This window comes from Rhinopithecus bieti, unplaced genomic scaffold (genome assembly GCF_001698545.2).
Source record: "Rhinopithecus bieti isolate Rb0 unplaced genomic scaffold, ASM169854v2 scaffold_47418, whole genome shotgun sequence".
Lineage (NCBI taxonomy): Eukaryota > Metazoa > Chordata > Mammalia > Primates > Cercopithecidae > Rhinopithecus > Rhinopithecus bieti.
In genome coordinates, this window is record NW_016819951.1 from 130,700 (window position 1) to 156,743 (window position 26,044).

Consider the following 26,044-nt stretch of genomic DNA (forward strand, 5'->3'; position numbering starts at 1 on the left):
TAAGCAAATGTTCTCAAAATTTCCAAGGGTAAGTGAAGTGATTATTATATTACTTATAATGGTTAAGGAAGCATTCAAAAGATAAAAATTTTAAAAAGGAGTAGGTGGAGAATATGTACTTTTAAAGAACTTCGTGCTTTTCTAAGATGAACATTTTAAAGATATATTTTGGATACAAGTTGCCTTGTAATTTTCACCAGGACATGAAAAGTTTTATTAGGTTGTTTCTTTGTATACTAATGTATCATGATGATACCTTTATAGGTATTCTTTTTTTTTTTTGAGATGGAGTCTCACTGTCTTCCAGGCTGGCACTCAGCTCACTGCAACCTCCGCCTTCCAGGTTCAAGTGATTCTCCTGCCTCAGCCTCCTGAGTAGCTGGGATTACAGGGTGTGCTACCACGCCTGGCTAATTTTTTATTTTAGTAGAGATGGGGTTTCATCACCTTGGCCAGGAAGGTTTTGAACTCTTGACCTCTTGTGATCCACCCATCTCGGCCTCCTGAAGTGCTGGGATTACAGGAGTGAGCCACCACACCAGGCCAGTATTCTTAAGCTTTCTTACTGGCATGGCGCAATTTAAGATCTGATGTCCCTAAGGCAACTTGACCAGAACTCTGGATAGGGGCTTCCAGGAAAATAAAGTGATCTGGAATATGTGTGTCACCTTTTGATTTGCATTTACTTAGGTGTACTCTCCTTTTTTCATAGTTGGCACAAAGTGGGCTAGCCCTGAGAGTATGGGTTTGAGGTTAGCCTGACTAAGTCTTTCTGATACATTATCAATTTTTACTCCTATTCAGAATATCAGGGACTATTTTAGGAAATACTCAGTTTCAAAAGGTTATCTTTGTGGTAACTTTGTACTTTTAAAATCTTGCCACAATAATTTTGATTTATAGCACACATGTAATATTAACCACTCTTTCCTTCTTAGATCCATGTTCACTAGCGGCCTTACAGAAAGTACTCAAAAAGAAGTTCGAATAGTTGGTGTTGAAGCTGAATCGATGGATTTAGTGTTGAACTATGCCTACACCTCCAGAGTTATTCTCACAGAGGCCAATGTTCAAGCCTTGTTCACTGCAGCTAGCATCTTCCAGATTCCTTCCATCCAAGACCAATGTGCTCAGTATATGATCAGTCATTTGGACCCACAGAATTCTATTGGGGTCTTTATCTTTGCTGATCATTATGGTCATCAGGAACTCGGAGATCGATCAAAAGAATACATCCGTAAAAAGTTTCTGTGTGTCACCAAAGAACAAGAGTTTCTCCAGTTGACAAAAGACCAGCTGATAAGTATATTAGACAGTGATGATTTAAATGTAGACCGAGAAGAGCATGTTTATGAAAGCATTATAAGGTGGTTTGAACATGAACAGAATGAACGAGAAGTACACCTTCCAGAAATTTTTGCTAAATGCATACGTTTTCCCCTGATGGAAGATACCTTCATAGAGAAAATTCCACCTCAGTTTGCACAGGCTGTAGCCAAAAGCTGTGTAGAAAAGGGACCATCCAACACCAATGGCTGTACACAGAGGCTTGGAATGACTGCTTCTGAAATGATCATATGTTTTGATGCTGCCCACAAACACTCAGGAAAGAAGCAAACAGTGCCTTGTCTAGATATAGTCACAGGAAAGGTGTTTAAACTATGCAAACCACCAAATGACCTGAGAGAAGTTGGGATTCTTGTATCACCAGATAATGACATTTACATTGCAGGAGGGTACAGGCCAAGCAGCAGTGAGGTCTCCATTGACCATAAGGCAGAAAATGATTTCTGGATGTATGATCATTCCACCAATAGATGGCTATCCAAACCATCCTTGCTTCGAGCTAGAATAGGCTGCAAACTTGTCTACTGCTGTGGTAAAATGTATGCAATCGGAGGTCGTGTTTATGAAGGTGATGGGAGAAACTCACTAAAATCTGTTGAGTGCTACGACAGTAGAGAGAATTGCTGGACGACTGTTTGTGCAATGCCAGTTGCAATGGAGTTTCATAATGCTGTGGAGTACAAAGAGAAGATCTATGTTTTACAGGGTAGGTGCCTAAGTGATTCAATTTTTCATGGAAGGGTAACACATCAAGCGGTGGTTTACTTAATTATACTGAAACAGTTGTGTTCCTGTTAATTGAGGAATACCTCCAGCTTCCTTATCAAACTATTGGAACAGTCTGTTCTGTAAAGAGCCATAAAGAAAATAAACTCTTGAATTAAAAAAAGGCAGGTATTGTTAAATTACTAAAATAATCCTATACTTTTTAATGATTTTGTGTCTTGATATCATGTAGAATAACTGTTTTTGAAAACATTCTTTAATAAATAATAGTTCGGCATTTTGGGATAACTATTTCAGAGTACTTTGTAGGACTTGAAATAAATAGCAAGGTTGTTACATGGCTGTTTTTGCTCTTGAGTTACATTGAGATTTGTAGCAACTGGTGTTGATGGAATTTACTGGATTAATTTGAAAGAGAAAAAGGAACAAAGCATTAATTAAGTTATACTATTTAGTTACCAAAGAGTTTTATATAAGCCTTATTATTGCAAAAGTTATGAAACTTAATTACAAAGAGTTCGGAAGTATAGTCTTTAAGTTTCACCTTCACTGCTGTTTATGTTGCCTTTCATAATACATTTTCAATTGTTTTCACCAGAAAACTTTGAGATGTCACTTTTTTTTGGTTTGCCATTTTAAGTGGGACTGTCTGATATATGTAGTGGTTTTTGTTTGTTTGTTTATTTGTTTTAACTGTTAAGGACTACTTTGGCAAAAATACAGTAGAGGTAGAGTGACTGAGTCAGAGTAAATAAGACATTTGATTCAAGGCTCTGACTTGTGATAACTAGTATTTTCCTTTTATTTGGTTTCTTACACATTTTAGTTGCTTGAAAGTTTAATGCAGTGTAGATAATAGCAACATCCTTATTCTTCGTATGTGTCTCTCAACTGGTGTTTTTCTCACACTACTACTTAAGGAAAAGGAGCAGCTTCTATGAAGATATACAGTCATGTGCCATGTAATGTTTTGGTCTATGATGGATCACATACACAATGGTGGTCCTGTAAGATTATGATAGCATATTTTTACTGTACTTGTTCCATGTTTAGATATGTTTAGATGCAAAAAATGCTTCCCATTGTGTTTTAGTTGCCTGGAGTACTCAGTACAGTCACATGCTGTACAGTTTTGTAGCCTAGGAGCAATAGGCTACAGTGTAGCCTAGGTGTGTAGTAAGCTCCCATCTAGGTTTGTGTAAGTATGTTCTATGAAGTTCTTTGCACAAGGACAAGTATCACTTAACCACGCATTTCTCAGAATATGTCCCTGTCATTAATTGATGCATGACTGCCGTTATCCCATTGTTTTCTTTCTTTCTTCTTTCCCCTTCCCCTTCCCTTCTTTTCTTTCATTTCTTTCTTTCTGTTTTGTTTTGAGACGGGGTCTCACTCTGACACCCAGGCTGTTGTGCAGTGGCATGATCTTGGCTGACTGCAACTTCCGCCTCCTGGGTTCACATGATTCTCCCACCTCAGTCTCAGGCACCCGCCACCATGCCCAGCTAATTTTTGAATTTTTGGTAGAGACGGGGTTTCACTATGTTGACCAGGCTGGTCTTGAACTCCTGACCTCCAGTGATCCACCCACCTTGGCCTCCCACCATTGTTTTCTTTTAAAAATTGTGTTCCTTGCTCTAATCCTTTATTTAACTAAAAATTTCCTAGTAATGTCCGAGCCCATTTGTTTAAGTTCAGTGTCAAGTTAATTCCTCAGAAGGAGTTGTAGTCTCTGGTTCATTATTTTAGTGAAATAGAAGCACAGGGCATGATTTGGGTTTGCTGTCTTGCGGAAAAATGGAATATAGGAATGGATGTATAATCCATCCAGTATAGTTGGATGGGTTATGTCATCCAGTATGATGAAGCTGTGTATGTGTGTATTTTGGTCTTACTGCCTAACTGTTAGTTGATAGAGGTAGAATTAGATTCCTATTTGGAATGTGAAGGTTGTATATTAATGCAAACACTAAAGCAAACTAGCAATGAATTAATAGAATTTCAGGGCTGGAATTATTAACGTCGTTTAATTTGAGGTTATATTTTACTTAAGAGGACTCTGAAGCCCTAAGGATTTCTTAATTGCATATTATTAGCTTTAACTTATTAAAGAGTACTTTAGATTTTAAAATTCAACTTCTTTGGTTTGTCGTCTTTACCTTCTTATCTATAAGAAATTTATAGAGAGGTAGCACACATTACAAAGTTTAAATTTCCTACCTTCTTTATCAAGAATCCTGTTACAAGTTAGGCAATAAGGGCAGATGATGTGCAAGCAAATCTGGGAGCTTAACAAGCTATTTTAAGTCAGTTGAAGGCAAAGCATCACTGTTATGAAGTAGGTAGTTGAATTTGTAGATAAGAGTAACCCTAGTTCAAAACAGTTTTCAAGGGGAAGCTCAATTTAGAATCTGGTATTTCTAATCTAAACAAAGCCTCTTTACATAAATAAACCTGACATGCATAGTCAGAAGCTTATGTTGTACTATCGGTAGCTATTGAAGTATCATTTAATCTGTTCATAAAGGGTTCAGATTTTTATTACAAAGATTTTATACAGATGCTATAATTAGCAAAACTCTTATAAATCCTCACTACTTTAATTCTTTCAGACATTTTCATATTGGCAGTCTGACTCAGCATAACTTTTTATATTGTCAAATCAAAATAGAAACTGACTCAGAGTCAACATCACAAACCATGTATGTGTTTTCTATCTTATTAAAGGCATGTTTTCTCCTGCTGAATATTTGTCTTTGCATTATAGCAACATTCAGGTAAGCACATCAGTGACCCATAAGCATAAATCTGTATAATTCCATCTGCTGTCTTCTAATGAAATAGCATATACATTTATCATGGCATATTTATGGTGATGTTGTATGTATGCATTTTGGTCTTACTGGCTGAACACTACTACTAATGCTTTTTTTTAGAGTTAGAATGAAATGAATTTTCTATAAACACACAAATTGGATAGAGCAAATAGAATCAAGTTTTGTTTTTGTTTTTTTTTTGAGATGGAGTCTCACATTGTCACCCAGCCTGGAGTGCAGTGGCGTGATCTTGGCTCACTGCATCCTTCACCTCCCAGGTTCAAGCAATTCTCCTGCCTTAGCCTCTTGAGTAGCTGGAATTACAGGTGCCTGCCACCACACCTGGCTAATTTTTGTATTTTTAATGAAGGTGGGGTTTCATCATGTTGGCCAGGCTGTTCTCCAAACTCCTCACCTCAAGTGATCCACCCATCTCAGCCTCCCAAAGTGCTGGGATTACAGGCATGAGCCACTGTGCCTGGCCAGAATCAAGCTCTTAACAATTCTACCATCAAACCCGAGCAATTCCTTATACCTTCCCAATACAAACCTCCCAATTCAGGTTGATTATAATATTATCGGTTATATTGTGTCATGGAATGACAAAGTTTTAAGGTATTTCATAACCCATATGAATGTATCTCTGGAGATTATAAAGGAAATGTTTTAGAAAGTGAAATATATAGAAAATTATGCCCTTTAATCTTTAGAGGTTGTAGTTACAACATATAACCAAAACCAAAATAAAATATACATATTCTTGTTTTCTTTTCTTTTTTTAGGAGAATTTTCCTCTTCTATGAGCCTCAAAAAGACTACTGGGGATTCTTGACCCCCATGACTGTGCCTAGAATCCAGGGCTTAGCAGCTGTATACAAGGACTCTATCTACTACATAGCTGGAACCTGTGGAAATCATCAACGTATGTTTACTGTAGAAGCCTATGATATTGAGCTAAATAAATGGACTCGTAAGAAAGACTTTCCATGTGATCAGTCCATAAATCCATACCTTAAACTGGTACTTTTCCAGAACAAACTCCATTTATTTGTTCGAGCTACTCAAGTGACTGTCGAAGAACACGTCTTCAGAACCAGCAGAAAAAATTCCCTTTACCAATATGATGACATTGCTGACCAGTGGATGAAAGTGTATGAGACCCCAGATCGGCTCTGGGACCTTGGCCGGCATTTTGAATGTGCTGTTGCTAAACTGTATCCTCAGTGTCTTCAGAAAGTACTCTAAATGAGTAGCAGGCCTTAGTGCATCACTGGCATCTCTTTCTTAGGAAACTTGTCTTTGATACAAAAGAGTGCTGACAGTATTTCAGAAAGCTGAGAGAGTTTTATATGTGGAAAATGGGTATGCTTAAAGATCGCAGGGTAGGGAGGGATTTTCCTTCATCCTTGTGACATTTCATTTCAGTAAGGAAAAGACAACGAAGTGCAATTATCAGCATTTTTTTTTCCTGGCATAAAATCATCATTTCATTTTATAATTTTGTGATAAATAGTAACTGAGGTACCAGAAGAATCAGGACAACTATGCACTCTTGTAAGAGCATTTAGGGTATTATTGGGTAAAGACATCTAAACTCGTTTGATGTGACTTTCAATTTTAAATACGGGTAACAATCTGAGGCAATATCACTAGGACTTTAGCTGTGACCTCTCTAACACAGAGAAGCACTAACTTAGATCCTCATTCTTAATATTTATGTGTATCTATTTTTGTGTACTGTTTTCAAGTGTACTGAGATTTAAATATGTTCTGTTATTAGAGTAGATTGAAGGAAAAATTAGTCTCAGAAAGAGCTTTTAGTCTGATTGTTTCCATTTCCCATGTAACTTTAAGTTAAGCTAAAGTTTTAAAGTGGCAGTTTTCTGTCAATAACTTTTTCAAGTGCTAACACTGTCTCATTTGTGAAAATCTGGAAAAGTGCTCATATTCACAGGTGGCTGGTGCTAGTCTAACTTAATTCATGTGTGTAACTAGATAGATTTAAATGGTCTGAGCCTATGCCTATCTTTCATATTGGTGTGCATTTCATGGCCACAGTTCTTTACCTGTTGAACTCTTGTGATTTCACAAGATTCTCTACTTATGTGATAGGAAGATATGACCAGTTATTCATCTAACTGGACTCAATCTTAGAATAGTAGGAACATTATACCCAGTTTGCACTAACATGGGCCATTTGTAGCCCAACCTTCTCTTCCATCTACCTGTTCATTCATTATTGGTACAAGGAAAGGTAACTTATTTCTCTTCTGCGCAGAGCATAATGTGAAGTTTTATACCTACTTTTAAAATTCTGCTTTCCAGAAACATAAAATTCCTGCAGTGGTCTAATTTAATTTCTTTTTAAGTTTCATACTACAATTAAAACCTCATTTTTTTTTTTCCATTTTTGCACTTAACAGTGATGAATACTTTTACATTGGAATCCTCCTTCTAGCTGAAGGCGATTGAAAAGGAAAAGAGTGAGTGAACAGAACCATAGCTTTCTAGATACTAAAGCACTTTTTGTATTTAACTGATGAATTTCTAACAATCAGTTAGGAATATTAACATGAAGGACAAACCAACTTATTTGTGTACCTAAGGCAGGCATTGGATCAGTAACATATTTTACTAAGCCTAGCATAATTCATAAAGGGTATAAGCATAGGACAGATTCTGCCCTCAATCACAATATTTTTATTCACTTGAAAGCAAACTGGCATGGTTCGTATTTTAAAAATTTTGCACAACTTGTAATGTGATACTGTGAAACAAATTGAAAACATTGCCTCTTTGCATCACATACCTCGTTTTTCAGAAACTTTCCAAACTGCTTTACAGAGACCTCCACAAGTAGGGAATGTTTTCTGAAGCAGAAGTTAAAATGGACAGCATTTCTAGAATTAACATTTTAAAATCTAGTCTTAGCTAGATATGTGGTTTCTTCTTATCGGCGTTAATAGTATGTCTGTAATCTCTGTATAAACTTTGTCAATATTTTTACCTCCCCAGTTTTATCTTCTACTGTTTTGTTTTTGTTTTTTATTGTCATGCTGTTTTGGACTTATTACTGTGCATTTTAAAATAATTCTTTACAGTTTTGCATTGCTGAGGAGAGAGAAAAAACAATTTTTTTTTTTGCAAGAGATGTTCATGTAATTTATTTTGAAAGCTTTGTTGAATAAGATTTCCTGCCGCTTTTGACAATCTTGTGTATTTAGAAAATGCATTACTTGAAAACATGACATAGAACATTGAGTTAGCAATTTACATGTGCTGTATGTTATATAAGAGAATGACATACTGTGGCTAATTCAACAGTAGATTTATTCTCTTTGTCGGCACAACAGTTGATCTTTTGGCTATAACAATTTATATTGAGGGTACGATCTAAGTTAAGTGTGTCAAAAGCAAGGCTTAGGATTTGTTATGGGAGTAGAATATATATTGAATTTTGTATGAAGAACTATTTGTTTAAATTATATAGCTGGGATATTTTGCCACTTTTAAAATGGATTCAGAAGAGGTCCTAGGAAACTAGATTAGTGACATGTGTGGGTTTATGTTTAGATATTTAAGGTGCATTTTCATAGTGTGATAAGACTTTAAGTAAAAGGCACAATGGGTACTACAGAATTAAAATGTAGGTCTAACATATGCCAGTTCCACTTTAACTTTGTTTTTGCATTTGAAGAATGTATGTAGCACTTTCCTATATATTTTTTACACATTGAGAACTGGACTTGGTATAACTATGTTATAGGAAAGTAGAAATTGTATTCTTTATTTTCCATCTTCGTTTTCTGTTCTACAAAGTTGATGCTTAAGCATCAAGCTGATTTCATTGGTCATGAGAACAAATGGATGTGATCATCAAGGAATCAGATTCCCTATGTAAAGCAGTTTAAAATGGAATTCAATGTTCAGTGCTCAGGTATGTAGTAAGTACTGTAGTCCTGTGGGGGCAAATGTGTAGATATTTTTAAACATTTTGCCATAATTGCACAATTTTTTGCATTTTTACCTGATGTCATTGTTTCTTATAATAAAACCTTTTCTGATTGAAAACTTCCAGTGTTGCAAAGTGATATCTGACTAGTGAGTGTTGCAGAATTAAAATCTGGTAAAAAATCATGAACCACCTTATGTCCTGATAGAATGGAATGAGATTTTAATCTATCGAATACCTGTTCTCTGGTAAAAAATGAACTAGTTAATATATATAATACTTTCTTAAATTCTAAAGCAAGCTCACTTATATTGGTAAATTCTTTGTTCTGTTTGTTCTGGCCTAAAATCTTGTTGTGTTTGACTCTTTTGTGTTGGTCCACTTTGCATTACCATAAAGGAATACCTGAGAGTGAGGCCTCAGGAGGCTTTAGCTCATGGCGGAGGGTGAAGCGGGAGCAGGAAAGAGGGAGCCATAGAGAGTTGGGGGAGGTCCCTGTCTCTCTAACAACCAGATCTTACCTGAGCTCATTACCATGGGGAGGGCACCAAGCCATTGATGAAGGATCTACCCCCATGATCCAAATACCTCCACTAGGCCCCACCTCCAACATTGGGGATCACATTTCGACATGAGATTTGGAGGGGACAAATACCCAAACTATGTAATCTCTTACACATTTCATGTTTAATTCATCAGAAAGTCCCGTTGCTTCCTCCTTCTTAATATACCTAGACTCAGACCACATACCATTTGCACCACTGTCACCCTAGTCTAAGCCAGCCTATCTTACCTGACTTAATGCAGTTTCCACTGACTGGTCTTCCTTCTATCACCCTTGATCCCTCATAACCTTTTCTCCACACAGTAGTCACAGTGATCGTCTTAAAACACAAGTTAGATCATGCTTCTCTTCTGCTCAGATCCTTCCAATGGCTTCCCATCTCCCTTCATATGACAGCCAAATTCCATACTTACATGATCCATGCGTCCCAACCTCAATGCCATTCATTTGGCTTGCTCTATTTTAGTCACACTGACCTTGCTGTTCCTCAAACCTGCTGAGATCTCCACAGTGACTTTGCCCTTGCTGTCTCTTGCCAGGTAGATCTTGACAACTCACTTTCTTTTTTATTAAAACATCACCTTACTGGAGAGGCCTTCTCTGATCACATTTTGTAAGATAAGATCATCCAACCCTACCCCCATCATACCTCCTGCTTTATTTTTCTGCTTTATTTTCCGTATGTGTCCTCCCCCATTGAAATGTACATGCCACAAAGGCAACAAGGAATGTATTTTAATTCACTGTTGCACTTTAGATTGATGCCTAGCACATAGTAGGCACTCAATAAATGTTTGTAGGAAGAAATGAATTTTCAGTAAAGTCTTGGAGCCTAAAGGATTATCAATTTTATTGGTCTTTAAAAAAAAAAAAGGTTTAGTTCTAATGAATTTTCTCTTATTGTTTTGTGTTTTCAGTTTCATCGATTTCTAATTTTTATAGTTTTTTTTTCTTCTGGTTGCTTTAAGTATTAATAACTCAGCTTTCTCTTTCTTTTCTTTCTTTTTTTCTTTGAGATAGGTCCTTACTCTGCCCGGGCCAGAGTGCAGTGATGCAATCTTGGCTCACTGCAGTCGCCTCCAGGGCTCAAGAGATCCTCCCACCTCAGCCTCCCGAGTAGCTGGGACTACAGGCGCATGCCACTGTGACCAGCTAATTTTTGTTTCCTTTTTTCTTTTTTTTTTTTTGTAGATACGGGGTTTCACCATGTTGCCCAAGCTGATCTCAAACTCCTGGGCTCAAGTGTTCTGCCTGTCTCAGTCTTCTGAAGTGCTGGGATTACAGGCATGAGCCACTGTGACCAGCCTTCTTTTCTTAATATATGCATTCAGTGCTATAAATTTCCCTCTAAGTATTTCTTTTGTAGCATCCCACAAATTTTATGTGGTATTTTCATTTTCTTAGTACAAAATATTTTTGTCATGTCTTCTTGGGGAATATACCCTTTCGTAATTATGTAATGCTTCTCTTTATCCCTGATAATCTTTTTTCTGAAGTCTTCTCTGTTTGAAATTAATATAGCCACTCAAGTTTTCTTTTAATTAGTGTTTGCTTCATTTATCTTTCTCCATCCCTTTTCTTTTAACCTATCCTAATTTTTATACTTAAAAGGGGTATAAAATGTTTAGACCAGCATTGCATTTAAAGTGAGTACTGATAGAGTTGGGTTAATATCTACCATATTGGTTATTGTTTTCTCTTTGTTGCCCTTCTTCTTTGTTTCTTTTTTTCACCTATTTTCCTGCTTTCTCTGGTTTTGACTGAGCATCTTATAGGATTGTATTTTATCTCCTCCTAGCACTTCAATTATACTTTAATTTTTTTCAGTGGTTGCATTAGACTTACAATATACATTTCAAAACTAATCTAAGTCCACCTTTAAATAACACTATAGTGCTTCATGTGTAGTGTAGGTACCTTACAACAAAGGTCCCAATTCTCCCCTCTGATCCCTTATGACATCGCTGTCATTCATTTTAGTTATCCATATGCTATAACCACGCAATACATTGTTATGTCATATTTTAGATCAATTGATATTTAAAACATAAGATATTTTACTTCATCTTCACTTATTCCTTCAGTATTCGTTTATTTAGGTAGATCTAAGTTTCTGTTCTGTTTCAATTTCCTTCTGCCCAAATAACTTCTTTTATTGGACATTGCTTGCAAGACAGGTCTGCAGGTCATGAATTCCTTCAGATTTTTGTTTGAAAAAGTCTTTATTTCTCGTTTCAAGGATAATTTTGCTGGATCTAGGTTAGTGGGTGTTTTGCTTCAAGTTTGTAAAGTGAGTATCTTCTAATTAAATATCAGTCGTTTAGTGGGCCTGTGTCTTGTCTTCACAGGTGTTTCTCTAGTGGTACAGCTTTTGCTTTTCCCCTCTCCATCCTCTCTCTGACTGCACTATTCCCAATTTTATTTGTTTGAAGCCCTGACCCATGTTGATTAAATCCTTTTCCCTTTAGGTGAGAAGAGAAGGTTAGAGAGGTTTGGGATGGGAGGAATGCTCATCCCTCAGCTTTTATCAAGCTCCGCCAAAATGTTTTTCCGTGGAGAGTATGCTTTTAAAATGGAAAAGGTTCTGGGTGTATTTTATGATCATTACTCTTCCTGTCCCCTAGTCAGAGCCACTAGGGGGTCTTTCTCAGATCTTTGCCATAAGAACCTGGTGGAGTGCCTGTTGGTAAAATCCACAGAAGCATAGGGGCCCCATAAGACTGAAGTTCCCAGGAGTTTTCCACTTTCATGGGAGTCCATGTTCATCCTCAGCAATTCATCAAAAATGACCATTTAAGTGTTCTTACAGTTTACGGCTCTGGTTACTTCTGGTCAAGGTTAGCAGATCTGGGCTGTGACTCTGAATTCACCTCTACTCCAGGGTAACATTTGCCCTGCAGCCTAATTTCTCTGATAGATCTAATAAAAGTCATTGATTGTCAGTTTCAGTACCTTTTCTTTCCAAGGTTAGGAATGACAGGAATGACAATATCCAGGATCTTTACATTTTCAGTGCTAAATCTGGAATCCCCTATAATAAGCTTCTAATACATATTTTTGATTAAATGATTCTTCAGTTATGCACAAATATCTTGTGCCATCTTTTATACGTATAATGTATTTCACAAAAAATAAGCTAAGAGTTAGTCTCCCTTTTAAAAACCTATATACTTAATCATATTTAGGTATCTTTTATTTATCTTTTATTTATAATTTATATGGCCATGGGATTATTTGACATGTAGTTCAGTGAATGTTGACTCTTGAGTACCTAATAATCCATATTTCTTGGACCAAATTAAAATTATATAATTAACATACAAATTATATAATTAACTTATGTAAGTTAACAATATCAATCATTTTGAGATTTTTTCCTAGGCTACTAAAACTAAATTGAAAATTACAATGTAATAATTTTAAATTATCCTTATCATGAATAGACAGAACATTTTCTATTGGCTAGTTTTTTAGAAATGAGATTTGATAGATCCTTTTTGTCCTCTCTTTCCTCTTCCGCAAGTATATGCACAATGGTATGATTTGGTGAACAAAACACTATAATATTAAGTAAAAAATGTGGAATATGTTTTCTAAATATTTTCTATTGGTCTGATGAACACGAATTACAGTGTTTTCGGTTACCACGGGTAGATTACTTACCTTTTCTGAGCTTTAGTTTTTTCGTGCATAAAACAGGTTAATAATCTACCACATATTATCGACTTTTTTTGAGGATCAAATAAGCATGTAAAACACTTATCACAGTGCCTTATCACAGCACATAATGAACACTTCCTAAATATTAATTTGTTGAAATTATTACCGACTATTCTGCTGTCTTTTAGATATACTTAAAACAACCTTTGTAGAGCAATATTCCTTAACAGCTAATATAAAGTATATATTAAAGAGAAGTGTAGCCATTTGGACTCTGATTGTGCTCGTAAGCCATGCATGAAAACAATTTTTACAGTTTTACAGTCACACAGTTCTCACTTTCATTTCTGGACTGTGCATTTCTAAAGGATTGAAGTTAAACCAATGGTATTTAAAGTAATTTATACAAGACTTGTAACCTCTGTCTGCAAAATAAAAATAATGCTTTTACGAACTGACAAGGGTCTCAGTCCTTAGAGTTTATCTTATTCTCTGTTCCCATTCAGAGATAAGGACCTGTCCTAGTCAGTTCAGGCCGCCATAACAAATTGCCATAGGCTGCATGGCTTAAATAACAAACATCTATTTCTCCCAGTCCTGGAGACGGGAAGTTTAAGATCAAGGTGCTAGCAGATCCTGTGTCTGGTGAGGGCCCTCTTCTCATTGCATCCTCTCATTGTGAAGAGCAGAGAAAGCAAGCTCTCTAGTGTCTTTTTACAAAGGTACTAATCCCAGAGCCCTCATGACCTAACCACCCCCCATGGCCCTACCTCCTAATACCATCACATTGGGGGTTAGGATTCCAGCATATGAATTTGGTGGAAATGACAGAAACATTCAGTCCATAGCAGGATTTAAGAGTTCTGGTCACATAGTTCAGTTCTTGAAACATATGCTTGCAAAATCCTTTAAGGATAAAAAGATAAGGTCAAAACATCTTATCCTAACACTTAGATTAGGATGTCAAGTAGCCAAAGTTAAGTCTTGAGGAGCAAATGCCAACAGGAACATACACAATGCAGGGGAGTATTTCCTTGTAATCAGTGAGAACCTGAGACGGTAAGAAATCCACGGTGCTCTCTGACAACTGTTCTTAAAGCTCAAGAGCTTGGTCAAGGTTAGCGATGGAACTTAGGAGTCTGCCATATCCACAGAGTCGGTTTTAGTTGAATTTGAATGAATGGGTGAGTTAGTGCAAAGATAAATTGTAAAATGAGAAGTGAAAGTAGCTAAGAATAAAATTAAAGAAATTCAGCTGAAGGAGCAGAAGAAAGGCAACTGAAAAGTTATCAGAGAAGAAGGGAGACTCACAAAGGAGCAGTAATGCAGAAGAGAACTTCAGGAATGAGATTCAAAGAGAAGAAATGCAGACAGTAAGAAGCTCCTGGTCTAGCCATGTGAAGATCTGAAAGGAGAACGTGGTTTCAACCAAGTGCAAGGGATGAAAATCAGTCTCTGTGAATTAAGGTGCAGGTGGAGGATGTAAGTGGGCGTCAGTGGGTGAGAGTGCAGGTGCTTCCCCAGGAAGCCTGCAGGTGAGGAGATTCTGAGACGCGGAGGTGCTGGAGAAATAATATTTTTTAAAAAATCAGAACACTCAGACCTTTTCAATAAAAACAGGAAATGAGAAATATCCCCACAAAAAGTCAAAACCTCTTCCATTTCTAGACTATTCCCAGTTGAGAGTTCTGCAGTATCCCCATTAACCCCAAAAGTGAAAGAGATTAGGGATATGCAAAAATGTGCAGTCAAAGGGGCAGGACTGATGAAAGACAAACCCCTAGAAATAGGAGCAGAGTGAAAAAAGAGAAAATCCTGACCCAGAGGGAGGTAGACACACTTTCTATGGCCTCTTACATTTCTGAAAGAGAATGAAAATATTAACAGTTTTTGAAACTTCTTGCTACTTTGCCCCAGAGCCAAATATGGTTCCCACCCCGACCCAAAACATCTGGTTTGTGATAAGTGCTCAAATATCCTGTGCTTTCTAAAGTATGTGGTGGGTGTGGTGATGGCAGGAGTCACAGGCAGAAGAATGGATGAGCTAATCGGAGCGTGCATACATGAAGGTGAAGAGGACAAGGGTCCTCTCACATGGTGTTCGTGTAGCTGGAGATGACAGGGAGATGACACCTATCACCTCAGTGAGTGGGGAGTTTCATGGATCTCAAGTTGTACAAGTATATGTCCTGGGGCAATTTTGATTCACAATTTATAAAATCACAGTAGGATTTTATAATTTTATGATCCTATCCTATAGCCATGGGTAGAAAAAAGAGGAGAGTAATTTTGATATGTGTATGTAGGCTTTTTTTTTTCACTTTATATGAATTGTTTATCCATAGCTTTTCCTTATTTTCTTTCTTTAAATTTCATTTAATTTTATTTTAAGTTCCGGGATACACAAGGTTTTATATTCATATATAAATGTGATATACAGCAAAATACTTGCATCAATATCTGTGTGTCTTTCTTGAAGGTTTCTAAGAAATTGGTTATAATTTTCTTTTTAATCTACATTTTACTATTCCAAAAAATAAAATGCTATCCACAATTTACTGGGCACTGAACTGTGTCAGGTTGATTTCCATGTTAGCATGAAAAAATATATTTATCCTGTTGAGCATGACAAAATATATCTATCATACTTATATATATGATAACAACATTCCATGTGAAAAATAACATCTATGAGCCACTGACTAATATCTTATTCTTGCATACCACTTTCTAGTTTTTGAAATGCTTTGGTATCTGTTATCTTGTTGGTTCCTACTACCGGTCCTGCAGTCATCTGTCATTGTCCCCCTTTTACTTTCAAAGGAACAAAGAAACAGAAAAGGAGTTGTTAAACTTAGGGATCAAACTTAGCTGTAAATGAAAGCAGACCTGTTAATTTCCTCCCACTCCCTAGTGAGCAGGGACCCAGGAAGATGGCTGGAATGGTTATATTCAAAGGCAGAACGTGGAGGTGCTGGGACTGCAGACCGTTGGTCAAGGAGCCAGTCTGGGATGTAAAGTGAGTGAGCTCACTTTTGGAAGAGCTGAGTTTCAAGTGACAGAGGATCACTATGTATAGATTACTGTGTGGAGAAACAGCCAGGATGGGTGTGGAGACAGGAAACTGAACGAAGGTGATAGGTCAGGCGAAGATGTGGAGTTGGCAGTCACCCAAATACGGGTCAGTGCTCAAGGCACTTACAGAGGGAAGGAGGAGAGAAGGGCCCGGTGAGAGCCAAGCGTCGGAGGGCCCATGTGAGGCCACAAGGAAGGGGAAGCGTGCATTTCAAAGAACCAAGAACAGAGAGGTTCTGGGAGAAGCAGGAGCATAGCCTTGAGAAAGGAAAGAGGCTGTATGTGAAGGCAAAACTTGGTGTTTTCAGAATGACGACAGCTCCTGAAAACTCAGTTCAACCTTTTGTTCATCAAATGTTCACTGTTAAGTGCAGGTTTTAAATTTTGACTCTGAAAAATGGTTTCTTCATATAGGATAGCAATATGAATGATTTCATTCACTGGAACATCTCACCGCCTAACCAGTGACTCAGAGGAACTTTCCTCTGTTAATGAGTGTGGCCTCCTTCTCCGCTCACCCTTCTGCACCTTGACATGGGACACTGCTCCTCTTCTGTGTCTGCATCTGCTTGAATTTGAAGCTCCCCAAGGGCAGGGACCCTTAGTCTCGAGTGTGTCCTGAGCATGGATCATGGTGCTTGGCAGACAGAGGTCCTTCAACCAATTAAAGGAACAATGACATGAATATCCCTATTCTGCTTTCCGGCGGTTTAGTTTTCCTCTCTGGGACTCTCTGACTCCACATTTCCCGTTGTTTGGAAAGATACATTTGCAGGCTTAGCCGTGATTGGCTAACATTTTTATATGGGGCCTGGCATTTTAACATCTGGAAGAGTTGTGAAATCAATTAGCTGCAGATAAAGATGGACAGATGGAAATATCTGGTGGTTTTCTGCACATGGGCTATGCACATAATCAGACCATTGCTTATTGTGCTACACTTGGACTCTGTTCTACCAGATTTTAGGAAGAGTATTGTCTTTTGTTTTGGAGCATGAGCACTCAGTCAGGACATAGAAATACCATCTCCTACTGAAAGGGGACTGGGTGTAAATGTGGAATATATATCAGTGTGAAGTTTTCATACATTTTTCTGACAGGCTTATCAAATCTCTCTGGAAAATTTAGGCTTCTGTTTCATTCAAACAATAATGCAGTTGCAGTGGTCTTTGAATGTATTGGATCCCTTGTTCTACAAGTCAGCTCTGCCAGATTGGGTACTGTTTAGAACCTGTGCTAGGGAAACTCCTGAAATTTGAGGTCAGGAGGCCACTTTGGTAAGAAGTTGGATTAGAATGGCAACTCATGTATCTTACTGTATTGTTTTAGATATAATAAGTAATCTAGAGATGATTTCAAGTATACAGGAGGGTGTACATAGCTTATATGCTACTATTAAGGTACTTGAGCATTAGTGGATTTTGGTATCTCTGGGGTCTTAGAACTATTCCCCAATGGATACCAAGGGACAACTGTGTCTTCAAGCAATGTGTTCACACAGGTTTTTGGATAGTAAACTCTTTGAATCCTTGTGTGCCAGAAAATGTCTTCTGGGTGTCACCTTGCAAGGAAATATCCCCTGCTAACATTAGCTGGATATATCTACATTTTCTTCAACAGTAAGTGAAAGTAGCTTGAAAGATCCTCTAAAGGAGTGATGACGTGTAGGGTGGGATATAAGAAGGAAGCCAGGTGGGATATAAGAAGGAAACATCATCATGGGACTCCCACTGCAGATAGAGAATAAAAGGTAGGGAAAGAAAATACATAGGCATAACTAACACAGGAACAGAAAACCAAACACCACATGTTGTCACGTATAAGTGGGAGCTGAACAGAGAGCGCATGGTCACAAGGAGGGGAACGACTCACACTGGGGCCTGTCAGCGGGGCAAGGGGAGGGAGAATATCAGGATAAATAGCTAATGCATGCAGGGCTTAATACCTAGGTGACAGGTTGATAGGTGCAGCAAACCACCATGGGACACATTTTCCTATGTAATAAACCTGCACGTCCTGCACATGTATCCTAAAACTTCAAATTAAATTACATTTTAAAAAAAGAAAAGAAAATGCATAGGCTTGCCATTTGTATTTATTCTGAACTGGATGCCTTTCCCAGGAAAAATGCCTAAAAGTGCAAGTGGGTTGGTGGGGGAGAAAAGAAGCAATGATCATCTTTATATGTGTTGACCAAGTCAACTGAGCAGAGGTAAACCCTGAATCACAGAGGGGCCTGTAACCTAGGAAGCTACTCTAACGTCATGCTTACTCCTAAGTGAAAAATGCCAGAAACTGAGGAATGATGTTTCCTCCAGGTCAGAAGATACAGCTGATTTGATGAGAAAGTACTTGAAAATAAGTTATCCAGATTAAAGCTACTGACAGATAATTGCTCCCCCAAATCCATCCCTACTCTGTTCTTGAGTCAAACATTTGTCAGGATAAACTGTACATATACAAAAAAGAGTAACATGCAGAAAGAAATATCCAGGGGATCTATACATTGATAATATAAGGAGAGAGACAGAGATGGGGAGTGGGGAAGGGAGAGAGAGAGAGAGAGAGAGAGAGAGAGAGAGAGAGAGAGAGAGAGAGAGAGACAAAAACATGTTAAAAGAATTACTCCAGGAAACAAAAGAAAATTTCAGACGCATGCTAAACATCACTAATACAAAACCTCCCTGAATCTGAACCCTTGCTCTACCACTCCCTGGCTTGTGGGATCTTTGGCAAATTACTTCAGTTTTCAGTGTCTCCAGATTTTTAACAAGAAATAATAACAGTGCTTTCGTCATAGGTTTGTGAGAGGATTGGTAAGATAATATTTGTAAAACGTTTGTACAGCTTTTGGCACATAATAGTACACTCTTGGTGTTAGCTATTTTTCAGGAGCACACAGTTGACATTCTCATATCAAAGAAGATAGATATTATATAGAAAAAGAGATCAAAGAATTGATAAGGAGACAAAAAAGAAGATCAAGATGGATCTGGAGAACTCTCTAAAGAAATGAGAGCTAATCAATTCATTGCAGAAATCAGTATTTGTTAATAGAAGCTCAAGTAGAAATAACAGCTGAAAACTGAGCCAGGGACATGAGAAAAAATTGAAAAAAAATTGCACCAGAACAAAAGCTATCGTCTCATTCTGATAGACATAAAGTTCAACAACTAAAGTGAATAAAATCACTCAATAAGCCAGAAACATAAATACATTTGCTCTGTTAATGAACAATATCTTAGTGGAAATGTATCCAAACATATGCATTGGAATAACTGTATGGTAGTCCTATTAAAGTCAGAAGAAGGGGTACTGTTATTTATCCCTGCTCTGGTAATGCTAATGATTGAAAAATTAGACAAGTTGGCAAAATGAGAATAGATTTTTGTGGACAAAAGACAGACAAGTGTAGGTGTGAATAATTGGTTTGCCTACCTAGAAATCTAAAAGAATCAAACAGAAAAGGCTAGAACTAATTATACAGTTCTGTGGGTTAGGCAGAGACAGTAGATGATTATTAATACAGGAATCAAAACTTGGGTATGCCAACAAAATATCTCATTTTAAAGTTATACTCACAGTGACAATTAACAAATTAATTCATCCTTTTGGAGGATAGTTTATCACTTGTCCTAGAATTTGTCCTGGAGAAATTCAGCATATGTGAAAACATTTACGGGCATACAAATAGTAACTGTTGTATTATTCGTAATAGCACATAAAAAGATGTGTTTTAAATAGAAAGATTATTTTAATTAGTATGTAGAAAGATGTGTTTAAAATACAAATAACTGTTGTATTATTTGTAATTGTACATAGAAAGATGTATTTAAATAGTACATAGATGTGTTTTAAACATGTATTTTTGATATTAAGAAAAAATATGCATTGTATAAGTGTATCCCATTTTTATAGAAATGCTGTGTGTGCACATGTGTATCTTAAGTCTATCTGTGTACCTATACTAAATTCTCAATAGTGTTTAATTTCAGAGCCTAGGGTAGAGAAGTGCTCTTATTGCTTCATTTCTTCATTTTATATGGCTTTGTTTCTGAGTGTTTTTTTTTATTTTAATTTTTATTTATTGATTTATTTTGAGACAAAGTCTCACTCTGTCACCCAGGCTGGAGTGCAGTGGCATGATCTCAGCTCACTGCAACCTCCGCCTCCCGGGTTCAAGCAATTCTCCTGTTTCAGCCTCTCAAGTAGCTGGTATTACAGGCGTGCACCACCATGCCCGGCTAATTTTTGTATTTTTAGTAGAGACAGGGTTTCACCATGATGGCCAGGCTGGTCTTGAACTCTTGACCTTGTGATCCGCCTACCTCCATCTCCCAAAGTGCTGGGATTACAGGCATAAGCCACTGTGCTTGGCCTCATTTTTGTTTGTTTTAAGCAAAGATAATATATGACTTATTACATAAATTAAATGAAGCTAACACTGAAAGTCCTTGAATTTGAACCTCAGCTCTCCTACTCACTGGTTTGTGTGATCTTTGGCAAATTACTTGAGTTTCCAGTGTTTTGGTTTCCACAGTTTTAACATGGGGCTAATAATAGTACCTGCCACATAGTACTGTTAGAGAATTAATAAGATAATACACGAAAAACATTTAAAAAGTTCTTGGCACATAGCAAGTACTCTGTAAGTGTTAGCTATAGTTTAGAAGTGCATGTTGAATAGTTGTGAATTATTTGCCCTAGATTACTTTATTATTGCTAGTTAGTTTTTAGGAATATCATATTAAATAAAACTTTGATATATTTTTATAAGTGGTTACCAACTTATGTTTTATAAAATTATACTTCTCTACTGCTCAAGTGAATAAATTTATTTCCATATCAATTTTATCATCTTTCCTTTCCTTCAAATTTAATGAAGCAAATGTGGTGTATTGACATACTGATCTGGTTTTTTGGTTTTTGTTTTTAGACAGGATTTCACTGTCACTGTCACACTGTTACTGTAGCCTTGACCTTCTGGGTTCAGGTGATCCTCCCACCTCAGCCTCCCTATTAGCTGAGACTACAGGCAAACAGCACCACGTCCAACTAACCTTTTGTAATTTTTGTAGAGATGGGTTTCACCATGTTGCCCAGGCTGGTCTCAAGCTCCTGGACTCAAGTGATCCTTCCACTTCGGTCTCCCAAAGTGCTGGGGTTACAGGTGTGAGCCACCATGACTGGCCTTGTTTTTTAAAAATAAATATGGAACTTTTATCCCACTTTTAGCTTTTTATCCATTTATCCCCTCCCACCCCACCCCTTCAAATTTCATTACTCTTTAATTGTATACAGTCTCTCACTGCCAGAAGGCTGCAGAACCTTCAACAAGTTCTTTCAGGAGACCATAGTAAGAAAAGAGTACATTTATCTTTTATTAAAAAAAAGTACTAGCCCGGGTGCGGTGGCTCGCACCTGTAATTCTCAGCACTTTGGGAGGCTGAGGCGGGCGGATCATGAGATTAAGAGATTGAGACCATCCTGGCCAACATGCTGAAACTCTGTCTCTACTAAAAATACAAAAATTAGCTGGGCATGGTGGCATGCGCCTGTAGTCCCAGCTACTCGGGAGGCTGACGCAGGAGAATTGCTTGAACCTGGGAGGTGGAGGTGGCAGCGAGCTGAGATTGTGCCACTGCACTCCAGCCTGGTGGCAGAGTGGGACTCCATCTCACGAAAAACAAACAAACAAACCAAAAAAAAAAAAAAAAAAAAAAACAAGAAACGAACAACAGAAAAGAAAACAAAACAAAACAAGAAACGAACAACAGAAAAGAAAACAAAACAAAAATCGAAAACTTACTTTGAACTTCCTAAGCATACATCTAAGTAGAGAAGGTAACAGATATTTTGTGGTTATATTTTATCACCATGTTAGCTGGTAACTTAAAACAAAAACAAAACCAAAACCAAACAAAAACAGTTTCTCCTCTATCTCCAGGATGGTGTGAACCTGAAATGATATAGATTGAATTTGGGTCCTTCTAGCATGGTGCTTTCTATCTAGGTCAGAAAAAAATGCTGTGTTTTCATCACATTACAGGGTAAGAATTCTGAGAAAAGGCAAGTTAGTGTTAATGAATACTCTAATAGCTCTTTTCAAGTTAGATCTTAGTATCATTTTAAATCTTTGAGTAACTATATTGTGGAATCTCAAGAGGATTTGAGATGCTTGTTTTAATTAGGAAATAAAACTTTGTCAACAACTCTGTGGTAGGTATCTGTTCTTGGTTATTTTGGTTCATCTAGGTTATCGTTCTCCTCTTTCAGGGCTTAAACATATTAAAATTCTACAATTAGTTTTTTGGTAGAATTGGATATAACTCTAGTGATTATAATTCATAACTAATTTGGTAGCAGATAGAAAACTCATTGGCAAATGAATGTCTCATATTTCCAGAATGTACTATATATCCTGAAGAGATTTTTAAAACAATCTTTACTTTTTTTCTAACTTAGAAGTATATATATGTAATCTATGTTCTTACAGTGCCAGGAGGTCAGGCTAAAATGAAGCCATTCTAGCTATATGAATAGAACAGGGAATTTTATTAAATATCTCCATTTCAGAAATGTTTAGTGCAGAATCAAACTTACTCTAATTGGAATTTTTTAGAATTAGAAAATATTGAAAATTGAGTAAAATATGTGAAGAATTCTGGTTAATGGCTTTTCACTTTTTTCCCCTGTGAACTTTGTTTCAGAGATGCCTTTCAAACCTTTTGTTGCAATTATAGAGCAGTTGTCCTATATTCATTTAAAATGGGATGATAAAGTTTCTACTACTTTTTCTATATTTTACCAGATTTTACATTAGTGACAAAGGCATGATTTTGAAAGTGTACTGTGGTCTTTGATCAGCAAATCATGACTCTGCATAGTCTTTGAGAGAGGCGCTGAAAGTCTTCAGGTAAATTAACATCTAATTAGGAGAAAGAGTGCTGCCCTCTCCTGCTGAAGGTCTCTGGGGAAGGCCAGTGCATGGCCATGCCCTAGCAGTCCATTCCTAAGTCTCGTCACCTGGAACCCAAGTCCCCTCTATGTGCGTGACATTCTGGTCTCCTTGACAAGAAGACTGTTTCCTCTCATTGACTACTTTGTGGACATGGAGAATATCTAATCAGTATATCTTTTCTATGACCCCTTCACATAATTGAAAAGAATAACTATGCCTTTCTTTGTTCTTTTCCTATATTTGACCCCTTTGAATAATTTCCCACTCATGCTGGATCGTCTCCAAGATGATTGAAAAGTGTGCTGATCTTAAACTGAGTATTTGACCAATGCCAAATATCATAGACCACAGAAGGAGAGCTCATCAGTATTTTTATGTCTTTTAATAAAACCTGGTATCATGTTGGTCTTTCCTGTTTCCGAGATGACTTTATGAATTTCTATTCACTTATATATTTTTTCTTCTCTAGCTAACTTTTAGCACTTCTACTTCCTTTATTTTAATTTTCCTTAAAAGTAAGTGTATTCCACACTTTAATTTTCCCTAAAAGTAAGTGTATTCTACACTTGTTCCTATTGCATTTCATTTTATTTTTATAGGCAATCTTTTCTTTTCTTAGTTGCTAGTGCCTTTGCCCACCAAGTTCCACACAAGCACTCTAAGTTCCAGCCACAACAAATGACTCACATTCCTGTAAACCTGTCATGCTTTTTCATGTCTGAATACCTAAGCATCCTCTTTCCTTTTCTCTACCTGGGTACTTGTGTTTATCATTTAAGGTAAACCTCAAAGGGCACTGTATTTAGGAGGCCTTCCTCACATCCTCCCTAGTCTAAGTACCACCCCTTTGTGCTCCCATAGAACGTCATATGGATCCTCTATCTTACCACTTGTTGGTTTATGAATCCATCTCTGTGACATCTAAGGACAGTGATAAAGACCACTTTGTGGGTAGCGACTATGACCTACTCCTATCTCTGCTTACAACTTCTAGCACCTGGTTACACAGTCGAGCGTCAAAAATGTATGTGAGGCTGGGCACAGTGGTTCATGCCTGTAATCTTAGTGTTTTTGGAGGCTGAGGGGGGAGGATCATTCGAGGCCAGGAGTTTGAGACCAGCCTGGGCAACACTGTGAGACCCTCTCTTAAAAAGGTTTTTTTAAAAATAAGTAGCCAGGTATGATGGCATGAACCTGTAGTCCTAGCTTTTCTAGAAGCTGAGGCAGGATGATCAGTTAAGCCCAGGAGTTTAAGGCTGCAGTGAGCTATGATCACACCACTGCACTCCAGCTTGTGTGACAGAGTGAGACCCTAACTCTAAAAACCAATGCCAATATTTGTGGAAAGAAATTAAGAGAATTTTAAAATGTATTACTGTTATCCAGAGCATTGTAATTCACATTAGTTTGATATCATTTACAAACTACACATCCTAATTTGCTTCATTCAGTTCATGCTTCATTCAGAAACATAAGAACAAATATCTAACATTTACTGAACACCATGTGCCAGATGCTGTTTTAAAACGTTAAAATAATGAATTCATCTAAGTTTTACAACAACCCTATGGAGTAGGTACATTATTATTATTACAGATAAGGACAGACTTGCAGGAAGATTAAAAGACTTGCCACTACTTGACTGAGGCAGTGTTTGCCAGGTTACTGTTCTGTCAAGTTCCTCTTTCCCTTTTTCTTTTTTTGAGACGGCGTCTCGGTCTGTGACCAGCCTGGAGTACAGTGGCATGATCTCAGCTCACTGCAACCTCTGCCTCCCGGGTTCAAGCAATTCTCCTGCCTCAGCCTCCTGAGTAGCTGGGATTACAGGCACATGCCACCATGCCCAGCTAATTTTTTTTTTTTTTGTATTTTTAGTAGAAATGGGGTTTCACCATGTTGGCCAGGATGGTCTCAACCTCTTGACCTTGTGATCTGGTTGCCTCGGCCTCCCATAGTGCTGGGATTACAGGTGTGAGCCACCGCGGCCGGACTCCCTTTTTTTGTGCTGTCCTCTTGGGAAGCAAGTCACTAAGTGCAGCCCACGCTTAGGGAGTGGGGAGTTTTGCTTTTCCTGCATTCTCTTTTAAATCGCCTGCCTTGAGTTTTCTCACAGAGCATGACCTTGGTTGATTTTCTTCTTATCACTTAGATATTCTAAGTATAGGTCTAACCAAATGTCCTTAGTCGTATCTCCTTTCCCCACTCCCTAGACCATCTCATCCATGCCAATGGCTTCTCTTTCTTTTCCTCCAAGCTAGAGACTCTCAAAGGCATAACCTTCACTAAAGCTTTCTTCTGAGGCCCAAGACTAATTATCTCTGCTCAGAGGCCTGCAAGCATGTGACAGTTCTACCTTCCAAGAACTGAACTCTTCCTTTTCTTCCCCTCTCCATTTCTATTAATAGCTTCTTTAATTGCTAAGTTGTTTACTCATGAAACTTCAGAGTGGTATCAAGTCTTTCTTGCTTGTACCTAATTCATAGCTTATCATGTCCCTGAAATCCTCCTTATGAAATATCTCATTGATCTCTTCCTTTTTATCACCATGGTTAACCCCAGAGTCAGGGCCTCAATTTCTCTTATCAAGGTAGTTTCAGCTGGTAACTTACCACATGCCTCTTTCCTCACAGTATATTCTATGCCCATGGTCAGATGATTATACAGTAGAGCTGAAATTATAGTATTCTGATTCAAAAATCTTCAGTGGCTCCTTATTAGTGAATCTAATACAGTCCCCTGTATATATTCTCCAGGCAAGTGCTGTGTCTCAGTTACCTCTTGTTATCAATGCTAGCATTTGCATAGAGTAAATCACTTTGACAAGTTACTTTGCTTTACATTATATTGAAAATCCTTTAAAATGAGAAATAGTGCCTAGATAATTACTGTGAACAATGCCCTTAGTTCTACACAACACTATCAATAATGGACCCCTTTTCCTT

At 37.5% G+C, this 26,044-nt stretch overlaps 1 protein-coding gene across 1 annotated transcript in view; it reads left to right on the forward strand.

Moving 5' to 3' along the window:
* The window catches only part of KBTBD8 (kelch repeat and BTB domain containing 8), a 12,270-nt gene extending 3,310 nt beyond the window's left edge, over positions 1-8,960 (forward strand). Inside the window, exons 3-4 of the mRNA XM_017859406.1 lie at positions 939-2,057; positions 5,675-8,960. Of these exons, the coding sequence (XP_017714895.1) occupies positions 939-2,057; positions 5,675-6,134 (1,579 nt within the window). The 3' untranslated portion in view covers positions 6,135-8,960. The remainder of the gene's footprint in view (positions 1-938; positions 2,058-5,674) is intronic.
* Positions 8,961-26,044: the final 17,084 nt, after the last annotated feature.